Source organism: Clupea harengus, chromosome 8 (assembly GCF_900700415.2).
Source record: "Clupea harengus chromosome 8, Ch_v2.0.2, whole genome shotgun sequence".
Taxonomy (NCBI): domain Eukaryota; kingdom Metazoa; phylum Chordata; class Actinopteri; order Clupeiformes; family Clupeidae; genus Clupea; species Clupea harengus.
In genome coordinates, this window is record NC_045159.1 from 11,595,074 (window position 1) to 11,614,730 (window position 19,657).

General features: G+C 45.1%; 1 protein-coding gene across 1 annotated transcript in view; it reads right to left on the reverse strand.

The window, feature by feature from the left end:
* Nucleotides 1-579: 579 nt before the first annotated feature.
* pcdh1a (protocadherin 1a) overlaps nucleotides 580-19,657 on the reverse strand; it is a 65,807-nt gene continuing 46,729 nt past the window's right edge. The window contains exon 5 of the mRNA XM_012834060.2: nucleotides 580-4,954. Within this exon, the coding sequence (XP_012689514.2) occupies nucleotides 4,578-4,954 (377 nt within the window). The 3' untranslated portion in view covers nucleotides 580-4,577. The remainder of the gene's footprint in view (nucleotides 4,955-19,657) is intronic.

The following is a 19,657-nucleotide window of genomic DNA, read 5'->3' on the forward strand; positions in this document are numbered from 1 at the left end:
TATATCCCTGACAATGTGTTTCCCATTTATAATGCCCCTTTTATTGCTGTTATTCATCTCCTGGTCTCGGATTTCTTTTCACCTCTGTGAGATTGAACATTCTCATGCTATGTGAATTAGTCCCTGGGAAACATCAGTGCCAAATGAAATCCACACTGATTTATTGTCTTTCATCTCTGTGGCATCATCTTTACCGTGGGGTGTTTACGGCACTGTGGAGGATTGCTGGGGCCCCAGGTCTACACCTTCTGTCAGCTACGCTTTTCACTCGGGTATGTGCACGACTGACGCAAGCATGTAGATGCCATTTGAAAAGCCAGAGACTGTTCCGTAGAAGTACATCAACAGATGTGATGGTAAAACTTAAGTCAGTGGCTTTGCTGTATGACAACGGCTATTCACAGATCTTTGGGCATTCTGCCCTTCGACATTAGTAAACCCCCTGTGGATCTGAATCACTTAAATCCCTTTCTGAAAAGAACTTGTGCTGGAAAACGCAGCATTCACTCCACATGGCTTTGACAAGTTGAGCACTTTCATTATGTGGTCCTAGAGAAATCAGTCACTCTCCACAAACACTTTTTTTTGTTTCCAGAGCTCATTTTATTACAAATCCTTGTTCTTTTTTTTAAGGAGGACTTATTACAAGGGCTTGTTATTTTTTTTTCTCAACATGCGAAAAACGGAACGAAACAGAACACGTGGGAATCAAACAAACAGGTAGGATCCGACAATCCACTGTTCACGATTAACATAAAATCCAATAAAGCCCTCTGGGGAGTGGGGAGCCAGTGACTGACGACAGTGCAGGCATAAGACGGCCACATTCACACTGACTCTGCAAAGATCAATCCAACCAAGGCAAGATGTGCACATCTCAATAAAACACTTTTACAATTTTTATATGCCATCGGCTTTTTGTCATAAGATTTTAAAAAGCTTCACTTGCATGTACATAAAACTGTACAAAAAACATGGCATCACAAGCATTTTTGTCTATATAAATATAACCGACAATTAGGATTACAACTGTGTACTCTCCTGCGAAGACATACTTCAAGGCAGCTGTCTTGATTTCAGGTGAACTGTGACAAAGATGGATTGTGCAGTGAAGTTCAGTTCATTTGGGGAGAGGGGGAAGAGAGAGAGAGAGAGAGGAGTGGGGAGGGCTGGTGAGGGTGAGGAGGTAGGGGGGGATTTGGGAGAAGGAGAGTCTGTAACAGGAACCAGCACTAACATCTCAGCAAGAACAGTAAACAATTTCTACCAATTATCTTTGGAATTCATGCTAAACTCACTGCCTGCCTGGCAGTGCACACGGGGGACATGGAAATCTATGTACAGTACACCTTCAGAAGATGCTTCGCCACAAATAGCTTTGCTTCTGTTTTCTCCTCAAGGAACTCCACTCTGGTAGCCAGAAAGGGAAAAAAAAAAGCGATCTGATCACATCCTCAAACTAGAGACAGCACAAAGCCAAAAGAGGAAATACACTATTTGGATAAACAATAGCATCAGGTGAGTTATTATAGATCACTCTGTCCTTCAGATGCCTCCAGGCATCAGGTGTGATTGAGGCGCAAGTTGGATTTCGGCCCAAAGCGAAATCACAGCTGTTCAGGCATGACTTTGACATGTGGATAGAAACTGAAGGCTCAGGCTGGATACAAATCAAAATGAAAGTAAATTGAACTTGATCGATCAGATGATATCTGATTCGGGATGGAGTCAAATCTGTACGAATCAAGCCCTTCGACCCAAGACATTGGTCAAAAATGGCCACTGAGCCTGGACTCGAATGAAAACTAACCAAATTAGACTAGATTGTTTCGAAGAGGTTTCAAAATAAGTGATTCATCAGCCGAGTGAGTTGACCGGAGGTTGAGGTGGGTCACTATCTTCTGCAGATTTCCGTCCAGGTCACTGAACTTGAAGTGAACTGGCCGACTTGTATTGTGTTGATGTCGATCCTTAGTGAACTGGCCTGAGACTTAACACAGAGTGTTAATTACCAAGTACCATGACTCTGGCTGGATTTTTTTTTTTCACCATCTCAGTCACTAAATGGCTTTGAAAACGGCATAATGTGCTTTATGTCCTCCAGGCAGGATAATCACTCGCCTTATTTAATCACGGCCCTGTCCAGTAATTTCCATATGCCTCGGCTTTAATTATTTGCAGCGCAGTTGCCGTGGGCAACGCGATGAGGTTTTAAATGATTGTGGTGGTTTTGCTGATGGTCCGGGATTATCTTGGCGCTCTATGTGCTTGCTTGAGGGGGGCTGCTGCTGTTGCTCACGAGTGCCCCCACACAGGATTCATCACTCACCCTAATTAAGAAAACGTCCACCCAGGGCCTCCGAAACATCTGACGCCAGAGAAAGCCCCCCCCCCCCCAACTACCAACACTTTCACCACTGAATAAGTATGTACTGGGGGCTGATGCAGAAGGTAAATCCAAGGGAGAGAGGAAGTTAGAAGGATAAACACTTGACTGATGCATGATATGCCTTAGACAACACATAAGGAGCGCATCATATGGGGGAGGATTCAAACAAACCATTTATTTCATTGTGTTTCACTGTGTTATAATGGCATCGAGAGGTTCTGTACCTTGATCCTAACTGCACAACTAGTCACGATATACTGTAGCACCAGCCCACAAAGACGTCCTCTAAGTCCTACTCAATACCAGGGGTACAGTGATAGCTACAACCACTGAACAGGTCAAAAGTCCTCGCCATGCTGTTTAGATGGGTCACCTCCTGACTGTCTCTAAAGGAAATACACAATGGTGAAGAGAATTGTGATGCTTTTCTTTAAAAATCATCAATGCACTCTATATGCAAAAATATATTAAGATCTTGTGTTGTTGTTTTTTTTCAGATTTTCTGTTCAAATTTTTATATTTTCTGATTAACTTTCATGCAGACTTATGACATGCCAATGAAACCGAGCGAGGTTACTTGTTTGAATTTTTCCACATGGTCACAAAAGTACATATTTTTAAGGCAGTTATTCATTTGTCCTATTTAACAAAAAAGGCATGTTTTTTTTTTCTCCTCGAGACAAGTCCAACCATTGTGTGTTCCCTTTCCACATGATTCAAAGTAAAGGGAAGTCGATGATTCCACACACCGCTCTTCGAGATACACACTGCAGATCTGGACAGGCCGAGGTAGAGTCTGTGAAACAGTCCGTCGAGCTTGTGTCCTTCTTTCAGATCTCAGCAGGATGGAGAGAACGACAGAAATAGAGAGAGAGAGACACAGGGGGTAAAAACAATGGTCTTCTACGGCCCCAGATTTCCCACAGTTGGTTCATTGTTGTTGGGCTTAGCCAGGAGACATGTTTACATTGCAACACTTAAATCAGTGTAGTGGAGGAGGCGCGCCAAACTGCCACAGCCACCCCTGACTGCAGAAGAGCTTGCAGAGGCGATTAAATCCATCGCCTGGTGTCCGGGTGGAGGGAGACGAAAAAGACTGATAGCGAGCGATAGAGAGAGAAAGAGAGAGAAAAAAGAGAAAGAGAGAGAGAGAGAGAGAGAGAGAGAGAGAGAGAGAGAAAGAGAGAGACAGGTCACAGTGTTTCAGCTGAAGTGCCAAACACCCACATTCTGCGGCGGGGAAAACGGTAAAAAAAGAAATAAAAGGAAAAAAAAAAACAGGCTTGTCCACAGGAAACAGAGATGAGTGAGCATCAAGTCACCAAGCACCTCTGTCAGCAGGGTCAGCCAATGAGATTTCATCAGAAAAGCCATCTGGGCCACCCGCCCTGGCCACGGCAAAAGGTCCCGCTATCACTATAAAGAGTGGCCGCAAAGAAAAAAAAATAATATTGTTACAAAAAGAGAGAGAGAGCGGAAGGAGCTCAAGCCTTTGATGTTTTTTTTTTTTTTTTCTCTCCCCAGTTTGACCCTGACATAAATATACTCTATGTACACCTTACAAATATATGTACACCACTGGTCTACTAACAACACCTCATCTGATTGAGTGAACGACAAAGAGAGATATAGAGAGAGAGCATTTATCTTCCTTGATGCATCACGTTGTCCTTAAATGTCTCTAATATCTTGCTATGGCACTACAGAATTCACCACACAACTGCCAGAACACATCCCACTGGGCTAGTGAAGCTAAAGCTGACCAGGCTAAAGGTTGGCAAAACATTTTTTTTTTCTTTTTCCTTTTTGTTTAATGTTTGATAATATTGATTTGACACTTTTTATTCACCAAAATGATTAACCCGATAAAGAAACAGACTACTCCAATAAATAAATAAATAAAGATATAAATAAAGACCAGAAATGAATAAATAAATAAAAAATATTGTACATGAGATCACGTTGGTCAGATGATTCACAGCCAACTCTTACTGCTTATGCAAAAAGTCTTAGCAATAGTTTGAAGGTTTATGTTTTCGATATTTTGTTGTTCTTGTTGGCCTTCTGAGAGCTTATTTTCCCCTCTGTGTGTTTTGAATGTGTTTGAGTGCCTCTGGTAGCCATATCCGTTGAAAATCAGAATTGGGAAATGGTCGGAGCTTATGCTGTTGTGGCGGTGGCGGCGCTCTCACAGGTAGATTTCCCGCTTGGAGGTGTGGCTGGAGGGCGGGCTGGTGGGGGGGTACTCACTGGCCACGCTCAGTGGCACCTCCTCCAATGGGCAGTCCTGGCTGGGGGCGTGGCCTCCACTGGAGTAGGCACTGCGAGAGGGCGGGATGCGGGGCCTCTGCTCCTCCCCCCCGCCCAGCCTGGCGCTGCCATTGGCCAGGCGCCCGAGGCTCCCCCTCTCCTGGTAAGGCACAAAGGTGGAGAGCTTGGGCGTGTTGCGCGTCTTGCGGATGGGCGAGGGCTGCCCGGGCATCCAGCAGGCGTCAGAGTGGCCCAGCTCAGTGCACTCCTGGGTGCAGTTGCCCGTCATGGCCACGTCGGGCAGGGATCGGATATCTGTCAAGGAGACAACAAGAAAAAAACACATGTTTACTTAATCTGAGATGACACTGTTCATTCACATAACACAGATTGTGTCAGACAGACAACAGAGAGAAGACAGGATACTTCAGTGTTTGTGGACACTTGTTATGAGTGGTACACTTTTTGTTTCCTCTCACTGAAATGTGAGGTACAATTAACTGCAGAAAAGAAAAAAAAGGGTTATCAGAAACAGCACACATTACTGTGGCTGCTATGAGATGTGTAGTGGTTTCTATGCGCTGTGTACAGTGGTTGCTGTGGGCTTATTAGAGTATAGTATGCACAGTGTAGTGGCTTCTACGGCCTGACAGTGTTTGATAAGTGCTGGCTGGTACTCTCCCTTTGTGGTTCCTGGGTCTTGAATAATGATGCCATTAGAAACAGTTGCTAGGTGCTACGGTTGCTAGGTGCGTGGTGGTGGTTTATAGCCACTGATAAAATGTTGCTTTGTAGTGGAAATTCGACAAAGTCATTTTTGTACTTTGTGCTACTTAATGTGTCCCATATACATGACACACACACACACACACACACTCACATAGGGAGAGATAAATAATATTTTCCAACTCTCTCTCTCACACACACAAGCAGAGACACAAGCTGCAAATTGCACGTGTGCTTTCCCACATTCACAAATCACACAGACCACCCACCCGGCAGATGTAGACACAAACACACACACACACACACACACACACACACACACACACACACACACACACACACACACACACACACACACACACACACACACACACACACCGACTCACTGAGACAGTCCCAGTACTGTGTGGTATTAAATGGGATCCATCACCCTTAAGGCAAATCCAATGTTATGGGTTATTGATTGGCAGGTCTGAAATTAGTGTATGTCCCCGATTGCCATCCATTATTCTGTTCCTCACTTTGCAATTAATTAAGTTGGGCCAAAACCCAGTGACCTCATTTCTGCACCCAGATCCCCCCCCCTCACACACACACACACACACACACACACACACACTACTGGTGCTTCCACTCAACATTTCATGCACAATGTGCTCCTTATAAAGTTGCCATACAGAGCAGTCCCTGGCAACCTGGAGTGAAGCCCAGTGAAGGGGCTGCACTGCACAATGACATGTTTTTATGTTTGAAACACACTGCTGCCATAACACTAACATGGTAAAACACAACAAAAAGGCACACATCATTTATACAAAATCATTAAAAAACAACTATGAAATTCCTAATGACTAACTAGGCTTATTAATAATAAGCAGTATGCAGGGGCTATAGCTTATCACAGTGATCAATTGTCAGTAAGTCTATGAGCTATACAGACAGATGAGCTTATATGCCCAGTGTGCAGGGCGAGTGGTGGATAGTGCAATATTGGCAGAACTACTCCAGTATGACAGTAGGGTTTATTGGGTATTGGGTGAATCATGAGTTCCATCACCATCGCCATCTCACAGGTTCCTCTGCCATACGATTTAAATTCACATTCGCCGTCTCTATTTCCTTCAGACAGGAGTCGCATCCCCCCTTTTCTACTGCATGAGGAATGGGCAAGGTGAGAGAAAAAGAGAAAAAGGGAAGGGAGGTATGAGAAAAAAAGAGGGACAGAAGAAGAGGGTGAAAAGACTCTTAAGTGTGTTAAAAGGAAGGCACAGATGGCTGCCCGTGGGCATAGGGGGGAAAGCCCAGGGGATACACCTCTGTTTGCTTTGACCCAACATGCAGCTTTAATGGACTCATTAAAAAAAGAGGTGTGTGTGCGCGTGCGTGTGTGTGTGTGTGTGCGTGTGTGTGCAATTCTACAAGTGTGGCATGATGGATAGGCCTCACGCAGATGCGCACAGGAAGCCACTTTTGTGACTCAAATAAAACACCAAACTAAAACTGATAAAAACTCGCCTCCCCCCTTCCAAACAAAGAAAAGATAGTTGAGCAAATGCATGGCGGACAGAGTCCATACGTCAAAAAGAAGTCCAGAGGAGGTTAAAAGAGAAGACAGCCGCAGCAGGGGAGCATGGGAGCTTGCTTTATTTCCTCACAGAACCTTTTTCCCGTGGAATATAGCCTAGAATAAATCAGCTCTGCCCGTGGAACAAACACATTAGAGTTCTTGGCCATGTGTGTTAGTGATAGGGAAGCATGTGTGTGTGAGCGTGTGTGTATGTGTGTGTGTGTGTGTGTGTGTGTGTGTGTGTGTGTGTGTGTGTGTGTGTTTGTGCTTGATGCAGGCACACACCACACAGTCATACGGCTTTTGTAAAAAGAAAATGCCAAGGGGAACGAGAGAGAGAGAGAGAAAGAGAAAGAGAAGGAGAGAGAATTGGGTGAAGTGCAGTACTGCCAACTCTCTGGATTTAAGGAGGAGGCTGATTGGATTTAGAGAGCAGGTGATTGGGTTTGGAAGAGAAGGTGACTCAATGGCATTTTCTCTTTCGCTGAAGCACATCCTAAGCAAGCTGCTTGCTCACATTCTTGACACACAAACACACAACTGCTCCCCCCCCCCCCATACCCCCCTTCCGATCTGAAAATGCAACCCCTCTCTCTATCTCACTCCCACAAGATGAAAGACAGACAGGTGCTTCATGTCTTCTTCTCGTCCTACACTCATTCGGGGTTGGAGTGGGAATCACTTCATCCTCCAAGTTCTTCTCCAATGTCCACCGTTCCGTGCCCCAACCATACTGCCTCACCTCCTTGCTCTTGCTGCCTTCCGTGCCGGACTCCACTGGGTCAGGAGGCGCGCGCGCGCGCGCGTGTGTGTGTGCCGCCGCCTGGCATGCTCCGAAGTGTGGCTCCTCGCACAGCTGGCTTATCCGCCTGCTGGCTCTTGGGGGGCTTGTGTGCTAATGTGCACGGGGGTTTGCACGGGGCTTGCATCAGTGCGCCTGTGGGACAACAGCCTCCGTGGCAGGTTTCCTCTCCTCTCCTTTCCGTCTGATCCTTTGCCCATGGGCACGCACGCATGCATACAGGGGCAGCTGAAGAAGATTTGGTGGAGGGGAGGGAGTGTGTGTGGAGTGGGGTGGGGGGTGGGGGTGGGGGTGGGGGGGGGGGGGAGGTGTGTGAGGTATAGGGGTTTGGAGAAGGAGATTGGCGTAGGTGGTGTTGATGGGGTTGTATTTCTGTGGTTACTCAGAGGCTGACCCGGCGCTTGAATGTGTGTGTGTGTGCATGCGTGTGTGTGTGTGTGTGTGCATGTGTGATTCCAGACAGTCTGTCTGCCCCCAACCTCTCTGCCTACCTGCAGCGCCTCAGTGCACCAGTGCACACTAATCAAGTGGAAATTACTGGACACTTTGTGGATGAGTGTGCCGTAGCGAGGGATAAATAGGGCGGTCAGCCTCAAGATCATTAGACGGGGCTCGGGCTCCAATCAGATGGACTAAATTGGAACGAAACACTGTCTTCTTTTTTTCAAACAAATTTGTCACATCAGTTTCTTAATAATTAGGTATCCCACAGCTGAGAGTAATTGCTTATGTCTAGTCAATGTTAGATATCTATGTGTGTGTACGGGTGTGAGTGTGTGTGCGTGTTCCCTTCTGCCTTTCATTTTCTTCCATTGTCGTCTCCCAATGAGGAGACAACTGAGAGTTATGACGTGCCAGGTCTGCTATCACATTGTGTCCCTCAGTGTAATAAAATGAGAATAGCTGGCACATCATGTTTTTTTGAGAGCTGAGGACAAAGAAAGACAGAGGGAGAAAGATAGAGAGAGGGAGAGAGAGATTGCTAAGGGTACAAAAGAACAGAACCAAAGCTTGATTAAAATATGGGCGCAGTTCAGTTGTTTTGATTAAACCTAATTTGATAATATGACTTGATTGCACACACATCCACATTATACAAAGTGAAAAATAGATGGAAACAGAAGAAGAAAAGAAAAAACAGGATTCAAAATGGAGGATGAGGTTAAAACTAGTGTTATTGCCACGGCTAATCTGAGTTCATAACTGTTTAACGCAACAAAAAATGTATCAGAAAGTTCTGGTAGCAGTTCAGGACAGCAGGTGAGCACTCTACTGAGCTTGTAAGTATATAAGAGTGCTGATTTTTCAGAGGGAAGATGTCCTGACATGCTCCACTGAGTCCACTGGACTGTGCTGCAGTCACCCACTGATCACTGTGGCACTTGCCTCAAATCCTTGCCACTTCTGGGAAGGTTTTTGTCAAGCAAATCTCTCTGCCTGTGAATATTTTATGCCCACAAAAAAAGAAGAAGGCCTAATTGAACATTGTGTGGTCTGGTCTTTCTTTTTCTTCTTCTTTTTTTGTTCATAGTAAAAGGGTGGTGCTTTTGGTTGGCGCTCTGTGGTGGTAACCTGCTTTAGGGCTCTTCTTGAAGGCCAGATTCCTCCTTCCTAGTCTTCTCTGAATCTAACCCCCTCCCCCCTCCCTGCAGTGTATCGCTGACGGCTTTTTATACTCGAGTGGGAGAGGTCAACAAACCGCCTCTTTTTCTTCCTTTTTTTAAGAGGCCTTGATATCCTCTCAAAGATGATTCAAATAACAAAGGCGTTGATAACTGAGGTGAATTAGGGAGAAATCGGCAGTTAAATCCCCCCCTCCCCGAACTGCCTCGGTTCGGAAACTGCAAGAAAAAGAAGGGGGAGCAAAATGAAAACAAACATTGTCATTGTTTGATCATGTTGTGTTTTGCTCAAGGCTCAACATCTTGTGAAGTGAAACTCTGTGGAGGAGAGAAACTCGTTGGCTGAAAAGCGCTGATAATTGGGGCTGTAGACTCTCGGGTGTTGGCTGTAGCCGCGATGATGGCTTGGCGATGCGGTGGTATTATTTGGCCGAAGCGCAGTCGTATCTGGCGACAGCATGGGAGATCTTGGCAGTGTCGGACTTAATTTACAACAGTGTTATTTTGATTAGGTGCTGATTCGGTGAGCTGTGAAACGCGTTGTCGGAAGCTTGCCTCGCTTTGGAACCATCGTTGCTTCCGCCATCTCTCCCCACACCCTCTCTCCATACACCCTCTCTCCCGCCATCTCTCTCTCGTTTCTCTTTTTTTTTTTTCTCAAACTGGCACATGGCTCCCCTCCTTTTCCCGAGAAGGCAGGTGCCATGAAGCAGAGTGAATTGTGGGATACCCTCCATTGGCTGAGAGAAACGGTTATGAGCCGGAGTGGGCCGCTCTCCTCCGAGCCTGGCTGCAAAAATAAGGAAGTGCGTGTCAGACCCACACAGTTCCAGTCCCTCAAGTGCCATCTATCATGGCGGGGGCAGTGAACTAGTTAGACCGTGCTCCAATGGCTTTCAGTCCGGCAGTCACAGTGTGAGTGAGTGCAGGAGGGATGGAGAGAGGGAGAGAGGGAGTGAGGGAGTGAGCCAAAGGGCTTTGGGAGAGGATGGGGTTGGACCGGGCAAAAGGAGAGAGGGAGGGGAGCCAGTGTGTTGTAGTGGGTGAAACGGGGGTGTTCTGGGCAGGAGGAGATGGTTTTAGGGGGCCCACTCAGGACCTCTCTGGCAGGCCCAGGCCCAGCAGCAAGCCGTGTGGAAGCTGAGCTGCGGGGCCACAAGGCTCTGGAAGGAGCTCTGGTAGTGCTGTTCACTACCTGCTCTGTGATCCCAGTATGGGGCCTGAGACTTCCAGTGCAAGGCAGATGCAGTGAGAATTGGGAAGGAAAAAAAAGAAGTGGGAAAAAAAGAACAGATCGGAAGAAGAGAAGAAAGAGGAGAGAGAGAGAGCGAGGGGGGCTGAAGCAGATAGAGAGTGGAACTGCCACATGCTCTTTCTGATCCTCTAATTACCCTACTCTGGCACGGCGGGACCCCTTTGGTGGTGCTGCATAGGGGATACGTGGTTGCGAGTGCACACCTCTCTCCCTCTCTCCCTCCCTCTCTTCTTTCTCTTTCCTCCTGTGTGTGAGCTGGGGCGCAGCGAGCTAATGGACACATTATTCTCTCCTCCTCATTACGGTCCTCGCGTGCTCTCTCTGTCTCACTCTATCTCTCTCTCTCCATCTCCATCTCCATCTCTCCCACTTCTCCCATACCTTATCACACCCCGATCTTACGGCTTTGGCCAGACTGTCCTCCTGGACGCTACATGCATATATAAACCTCTACACTCTAGACACTACACACTAGACACCAGGCTGAGCGATGCTTCTTTCCTTTTAAAAGCGGTGCAAGTGTTCTGAGGAGAGCCTCCTTCCCCGATGCAGACAATGATCGACCACTTTTCCTGGAATTCCACCTAAAATCCCACTTAACAGTCTCAAAGGCCTATTTTAGGGCCTCGTCGCACATCAGCACACCAGCGTATATTGCTTTACACTCTGTATCAGGCCAGACACTTCAAATAATCAGTCATCCTCAATTCTCTTCTTTGAAACATATTCAAAAGGTATTAATTTAACAATTGCATCTCTCCTTTTGTGACGGCTGCAATTGCTCACAGTCTGAATGTGTAATACTGAAATGTTTGAAAAAAAGGGACGAGTTGGGGGCTCTTTGATCAGTGCTCTTCATCCTGCAGTCGGTGCCTTGAATACCTCTGCTCTAGCTGTGATGCCATCATATGGATTCAGAGTACAACAGGAGGTAACCGACCAGCCTTTGTATGATGAAACGTTGGGGAAATCTTTGAAGGAAATTGCGTGTAAGTAGCAGACATTGTCGTGAAAATGTATGTTTTTGTGTGCCACGATCTGCCATAAATATTGGGTTTGAAACAGCCGCCACGGTGTACGTGTGTGTGTGTGTGTGTGTGTGTGTGTGTGTGTGTGTGAGAGAGAGAGAGAGAGAGAGAGGGAGATAGACAGTGAGGGGAAGGGGGTACATCCCCTCATACAGAGATAATCATTAGATTTTATCACTGCAAGATCTGACCATTAGGGCCCTAAGTCAGCCAGTTTGGATGATATTAAAGCTCCTTGTGTTGCCCGCTATCTTTAGGGCACATATCTCTTTTTACAGCCATTTCAGCCTGCTCTGAAATACAGCAGATCTGTTCCTGGCTATTATGGAATAGAGATTGGGTGAGTTCAGGTTCTTATATATGAATGCAGACTCTGCAGAAAGGAGTGTGGGAAATCTGGACTAACTCAAGGGCAGGTGTCGGGGAAAGAAGGGGGGGAAAAGAGCCACCATAAGACCTCCAGAGGCATTAAAATATTCCATAACGAGTCAGAGCTCTCGCTTCCAATTCAATTCCCCCATCCCATTAATGCTCTCTAAGAGAAGCTATGTTGAATCATTATCCTTAATGTCAATGGTTTGAGCCAGAATGGAGAAGATTTTGAATTCTGCTACTGTAAGGTGCTTCTACTGTCCTGCTAGCGTTGCAGAATGCTCTTAAATCCCCTGCAACCCACACACGTCTGAAAATAAATAAATAAATAACAGACACATAATACAAATAAAAACTCAAATGTAACAAAACAGGGGTAAAACAAACAACTGCGTTTGAAACTGAGCATTCACAATAGGCGTGTGCTCGGAGCTCGCTCTGTGTTTGGGCCAGATGACCAGTGACAACACACCTCTGGGGAATCCGTTGCCTGGAAGCGCATAATTCACACATTTTCAACAGCAGACCCCTTCCCTTACACCTCACTTTTGCTTCACACACAGACACACAGACACACACACACACACACACACACACACACAAACACACACACGATCCTAAACTGAAAAAAAAACGAGGGGCAGGTTGGAGGGTGAGGGGGTGGTGTGGGTGGGGGCGGCTGTCATATTGCCCGGTCCCCTGCGGTGGCTCTAGCGCGCTGTGGTGGGAGAGGGGCTGGCACGGGCCTCCACAATCAATTCTACTAACAGGCAGGGACTCTGACAAGGCTCAGCGCCATCTGTCTGAGCAAACCCGTGCCCTGCAACGCCATGCCACTCTGGCACACGGGCAAGTTCCCAAACTGGCACCCGCAAGACAAACAAGCCCCTTCAGACTCACACTCTGTTCCTGGGTCTGTCTCTTTCTCTTCCTGCACTTTCCTCTTCAGCACACACACACACACACACACACACACACACACACACACTGAGCAAACATGAACACACACAGACACAAACAATGTACTGGAGGTGCATAGTACACATTGACATGCAAAACCAACATGCCTGCACAGACTTGTTAACAGATATTGAGATTGACAATCCAACACACATGTAAAGAAATCTCAAATGCAAATGCAAACCCCCTGCCCTTCCCCCCTCACTCCACCCCAACTCCAACACACAGACACAGACAGACACACACACACACACACACACTCACACACAGATCGGCCAATCTGTTTGCGCACATACACAGACACGGACATTCTCATAACCAAACATATTCTGTAGCAATTAGTCACCATAAATTGTCAAGATGACACAGAAAAGGACACTACATAGTAACATCGTCTGACTAGGAAATAATGGGAAATGCTGAAACTCAGACTGCCAGAACTGACTGACACAGAAAAAAAGAGTGAAAGTGAATGAGAGAGAGAAAACCTTTGACAGGAGAGTTCAAAGGATCTGCCACATTATTAGACCCCATCCTGCACAGAAACATCAGAGAAGAAGGATAAAAAAAAAAAATCATCACATAGCATGGCTAAAGTTCCTCATCATTATGCTAATGCCATTTTATTCCATTTTATCTCACTCTCCCTTGTCCATATGTGCAGGCACTCCAGCTATGGCATCAAAGAGAAGCCTTACTCTGGGCAGCATCTCCACATGTAAATATCGCCATCTGGGGTAAATACTGTTCTCACCCCACACCCACACACCCACACACACATTCCACCACCATCTCAATCCTCCAACAACTCTTCTCTCCAGAGCATGCCATTCGGACAGGAACCTGTCCGTGCCAAAGGCACCGAAGCCTCTTACCCATGGCACACACCCCAGAGACTTGGATCTGTGTGCTGCGAGGGCCTTTTGTTAACAGGTTTGGGGGAAGCCATTCAGGCGGCTACACTCACACACACACACACACACACACACACACACACACACACACACAAACACACACACACACACCCTGCTGAGGGGGGGTCAGGAGACCCGTGTACCAACTCCCACTGGGAGGGTTCACCTTGGGCCCACATGCACGTCCCACTGAGACAGAGAAGCAAGCACTGCCGCGACGCTCCACGCTCATTAGTGACCCGGTTAAGTGTCCTAATGGAGCGCTCCACTTATCCAGCTCCGGGGCCAGAACTGCTGAATCACCCCGTTGTGCGAGAGCTGAACTTGGCCAGTGGGGCAAATGAATGAATGAGTGAGCGAATGAACAAACGAACGAATGTGCTGTTTGTCCCCGTAAAATTTGCTATGTATTATTCACATTAATGACTCTACTGTTCAGCTATGTTGGCCTGATTGGGCCGCTCTGGAGACATAACAAATGAATGCTAAATTATGCAACAGTTTTCTTGTTTGAACGCGCCTCAATCAAAGGGACACAAAAAAAGTGGGGAAAAAAAGGCCAATCTTTGATAAGTATTATATTATATGAGAGAATGGAAAAATGAAGATTTCAATCATGGTGGATTCTTTTGTTTTTTTTGACGCCACAACAAATTAGGTACCTGACAATGAGTGAAAAAAATCAGGGAGGACATGAAGGTGAGGGGAAAAGAAAAGTGTGTGGTTTGACAGCGTTGTTAGATAAAGACACGCCTTGCTGTGCCCTTCATAAATGAAGACGAGCACTTCTCCCTTCCCAACCACAATCAAACATCCTCCCATCAAAATGGATGATTCATGACGACAGATCCTTTTTCATATTTTTATCCTCAAAATCAGCCAGGAACCATGAAAGTTTTTTTGACAAAAAAAGCAAGCAGTGTTTCTAAGGACAGTATTTTTTCTCTCGCTGGCTGTCATTCTGAGGAAAAAGAGGAAAACAGATCTGTACATGTTTCTTCCACTTCAACTTCCTCAAACTGAGTGAAGTTTATCGACGCAGCCTTCTGCTGTCATGATTCGGCAGGAAGGAACCTTAATGAGGTAAATAAACAGATAAAAAGGTCAGCCAAAATGATCCCTGGTGCAGCATACAAATCTCTGCATGCTTGGTCTCTAGCGGCTCAGATGTCCACACACTGGGATGCATATTTAAAGGAACTCTTCACTCTGAATAAAGAAAATCAAGTTGCATACCAGCCGTTTACACGGGTTTACAGGCAACAGTGATTTGTTCGACCCGACAAATGATATTAGAATTACAAACTGGGTTTTGTGGCTGGAGAATTTAAAACAACCAACATATCTTATGTATCTTATGTCATGCCATACAAAGTCTCCAGCTTCTGTCTGCTTGTCACACGTTTCTAAATTCTGTGTTTTGTGTGTGTTTTGAAGCAGTAAATCCTCAAAATAAGGAAACTGCTTAAATTAATCTCCATTGAGTTTGGCATGTCAAGCTAATCACAATAGTCTACATATTCATGTGGCATAATTTGTGACCTTGAAGTTGATGTATGACGGCTTGATTTATCGTGTTGTCAGTGTGCATTTGGCATTTTAATACTATTGAAATGCTGTTCAAGTTTGTTTCCAGTAATGCAGCTTAATTTGGTTAGGTGCCATTTATGGCAGTAAAAATGAAAGTGTGCTTTTCACACAGCAAATGCTAGATGAACTTGGCCATTACCTGTTGGAAAGTGTATATTAATTTAAACTAAAATACCCTGTAGCGAGCACGTGTAGGAGACCTTTATGTCAGAAAGTGTTCTGTGGAGCTGGAGGAAGCCAATTAAGACTCTGTGGTCTTTCCACAAAGTTGCTCGGGACTTTGAAATTTCTCTAAGGACTTTTACTGTCAAAGTTCTTCGTTAACTTGCTCCTCTTGACATTTTTCTCCCCACCAAGTGCACGTGTGAATGTGAGAAAAGAAGTCAAGAGCAGCGATATCCTCTAAGGTCTTTACACACGTGCTTAATAACCAAGGCTTCAAACCACTTATCACACATCAGTACAAAAGCAAATATGCATTTGTACATACAAAACACGTAGAGCACTTACATCCCATTGTGTCTACATTGCAGCATGCAGTATGAGGCAGTTAAAGGGGGAAAGAGCTGAAGCTCTAAGACAACAAACTCTCAGGCTCGTGCCAATGGGGAAGCTCTGGAAAATCAATATCTAAAGAGCATATATAACACAAGAACCCAAATGTGGTATCAGAGATATCATGAAAAACGTTTGAGCCTTTCCCTCAGCGGGAAACAACACAGGGAGGAGATGAGGAGGGGAAATCGGGTGAGAGGGGTGGTGGTAGGGGTGGGGGTGGGGGCAGATGCTTCTATCGGCAACCATGAACAAGAGTCTTCAATCACACACTACTCCAACCCCTTTTACTTTCCCTACTGCTACATTACATCAGTCCTGTGAAAGGCATTGCTGATCAAAGACGTAATGCGTGAAGAAGAACTCGGGGGCCGGGGGTAGAAAATGTGGCAAAGATAATACAACATAGCAGGAAGCTACAGACAGGTGAAGACACAAGAGGCAATACATTGACACGGATTCGCCAATCTTAGTAGGCCGCTTTGGCAAGCGAACACATACAGTAGATTGCATGGGCGCATGTACAACTAGTTTCAGCCCACGCAATATTTGAGCAGGATTGAGTACGTTGTTAAGTGGAGACGCATACTGCGAGCACACACAACAATGAATACCATTAATTAAAACAGAAACAAACCACTCATGCGTTGACCTTTCGGTGATGTGACTGTATAATCAGATGGCAGTTTGGTTTGTTAACACAAAAGCTTATTTTTCCATGTTACTGGAGATGTTCGTTTTTGCAGATGTTTTTACTGACGCATCGCCACACTTGCAGAAGGTGAAACACACTGCTATAAACAAGATTCCTTCAGAGACAATGAAGCCTTATCCTCATTGTTCAGAGACGGCCTGGTAATTTCTGTATACTAATTACCTTGGCACCTACAAATATATTGACCCTCCAACTCCAATTTTTAATTAGTTTATCTGAAAGCTTGCCAACACAGACATGCCAGCTTGAATTCTGTAAATGATCCTTTCATGACAAATAATCGTCAATGAATTGAGCTGTCCGGTGCATTGTTTATTTGTTTTCTTCACTTTATGTCTCTTAAACAAGAAGCTACATGCACGCTTGTTGCAAAATGTGTCTTCCTTACATCTAAATGGAAGATCATTGACTACACAGAGATGGTAAGAAAGCACATTTTTGTAGCTTGTTGAATGATTGTAAATGAGGGTTAATATTTTCAGTTTGAAAATAGTTTTGGGGGGTTATGTCATTGTACATAAGTGCTTACCAGTGTTGTGGATTTTGGCTAGGTTATTGGCAGTGAGAGGTTGTTCAAGGTTGAGGCTAAGACTCAATATACTGTATAAGAAACGCAGAGTGAAATGACTGCAGTAAATCGAAATGAGAAAAAAAAATCACAGCCATCTTTATCATAGGACTGTGGATACACTCCATCGTGATGGAATAATAGACCATGAAATTAAAACATTTTGACTTTGACATGCAGGCATGGAAAAGAAAAGAAAAAAGAAAAGAAAAGAAATCTGGTCAAGGCCAACATGAATCTTTGAAGGAAATGAAGAAAGTTATTTTTTGTTTTATTGTCTTTATTTGCTGTTGTTTCCCCCCCACGTTACAGGATGACAACACATTCCGAAAATTGAGATTTCACATTACCAAAGGTTACTGTGAATTGCATGCCGGGCGTGTCGTTTGTCATTCCAGCTGTGGGCCACAGACACAGAGGCTCAGAGTGAGGGTTCATATATTGCTTTTTCATTTCGCTTAAATGCGGTGACACACAGAGCACTCACCGACCCCCTTTCTGCTTGTCAATCACCACTACAACAGCACCCAAAAAGCCTCCACCAGCCCCGCCTGTCATGCTGTCAGTCATCTTCAAGTGCAAAAATAAATAACAGAAGACAGAAGGGGAGGAAAAAGCAAATAAAAAATAAAAAATAATAAATAAATAAATAAATGCTAGCGAGCTATACAGGTGACGGTTAGAGGGAGGGGTAATACCCTGTCTTTCTCTATCCATTTTTCATCCATCTTTCAACGTGTGTCTCTCACAGTAATCTCCCCCGGGTAAAAATCACATTTTAATTAGGTCTATCTCTGGTTAACAGTTCCTTTTCCCAGCCTCCGAGTCGTACGTGCCCGCCTGTCGGGTTTTTCATTCTTGTCAGAACTGCTCAGTTCCACATCAGACTCAGTCAAATCAAAGAGCCCATTTCACCTCAATCTGTCTCTGGGTTCTGTAGCGAGCAGTTTCAACCACAGACTTGTCCTCCTAACACCAACAACAAAGCCAATTCTGTGTTCTTCATGGGGGCTTCTGATCCAAAGCTTATCCAAGCTGTTGGACCAAAGTGGAAACAACAACAGAACAAAAAAAAAACTGAAGACAACAGAGAAAAGATGACAACAAAGGAGGAGAAGGAGGAGGAGGAGGAGAAGAAGAAGAAGAAGAAAAAACCCCATCTATAATACATATGTGTAAGTGGGGTGCTCGGGATGTGGGAAATAGAGAACTCTATGTGGATGCTCTGAAGGGAAATTTGCTGAAGCTCTTCGTTTATCATTCATTTCCCAACCAGAGTTGGGACTATAACCACGGAGACATCTGACATCCCGGCTCCGAAACATTCCTCTAGTTCCTATCACATTCTGCACGACTGACAGTCACCTCACACTTGGGGGCTCTGAATCTGACTAAGAAATCCACAGGACGCCATGATTAATTCTGTGTAAAAAAAAAAAAAACATAGGAAAAAAAGACAGTAGACCTTGGGACTCTGAAATGAAACACTGACAAACTGGCAGAAGAACTTGCCGAGTAGGTGTGGGGAAAAAGGTTTCTGTGATAATTATCATGATGGCAGATAAGTGTGAAAATGAAGTGGTATGCACAGATGTATAGGCTGCAGGACATGAAGAGGAAGAGTGAAATTTGGCTGCTCCATCAGCACTTCTGGTTCAAAGTAAGAAATTTAAAGTTGAATTTTCAATATTCAGCGTTAGGCTAAGCATATGGTCTTAGATGTTTTTCCCTGGCAGATTTCCAATTTGTGTTTTGGTCCACAGGAAGAGACAAAAAAAGCTTCCGTGATTGTACTGATTGTCCAGTTGAGTCATTTGGGAAGTTGGAGCACTCTGTGAATGCTGATGTGGAAGTGATTCACTTCATTTCTTTACTTTATGTATATAACTGCAAAAGGACACTTGTCTGAAGCACTGGTTTTTTTTAACCTTACATACTGGATTACATTTAAATATAGGTTTATATATAGGACATGTAGGAGTAAGTCCAATACACTACATGAGGTTGTTTTTGTATAGACAGAAAGAGAGAGAAGAAAAAAGAGTAAGGCAGAGAGGGGGTAGTTGCAGAGGGAGGGAGAGAGGAGAAATGGATACATATATTAACCTTGTGGGGATTCCTCACTCACATGGGACCTATGATGAAGAGGCAGAGAGGAGAGCAACATCCCAGCTATCTCCAGAGAGCATAACAGGCCCACAAGAGTCAACCCACTAGAGAGAACCAGAGCCACAGCATCAGCCCCTATGTCTCACCAGTCATTAGATACCCAGCTGGCATACTAATCTGGCCAAATGCAGATAAAGCAGCTGCTGATATTGAGGATACATGGTGGATTGTACCA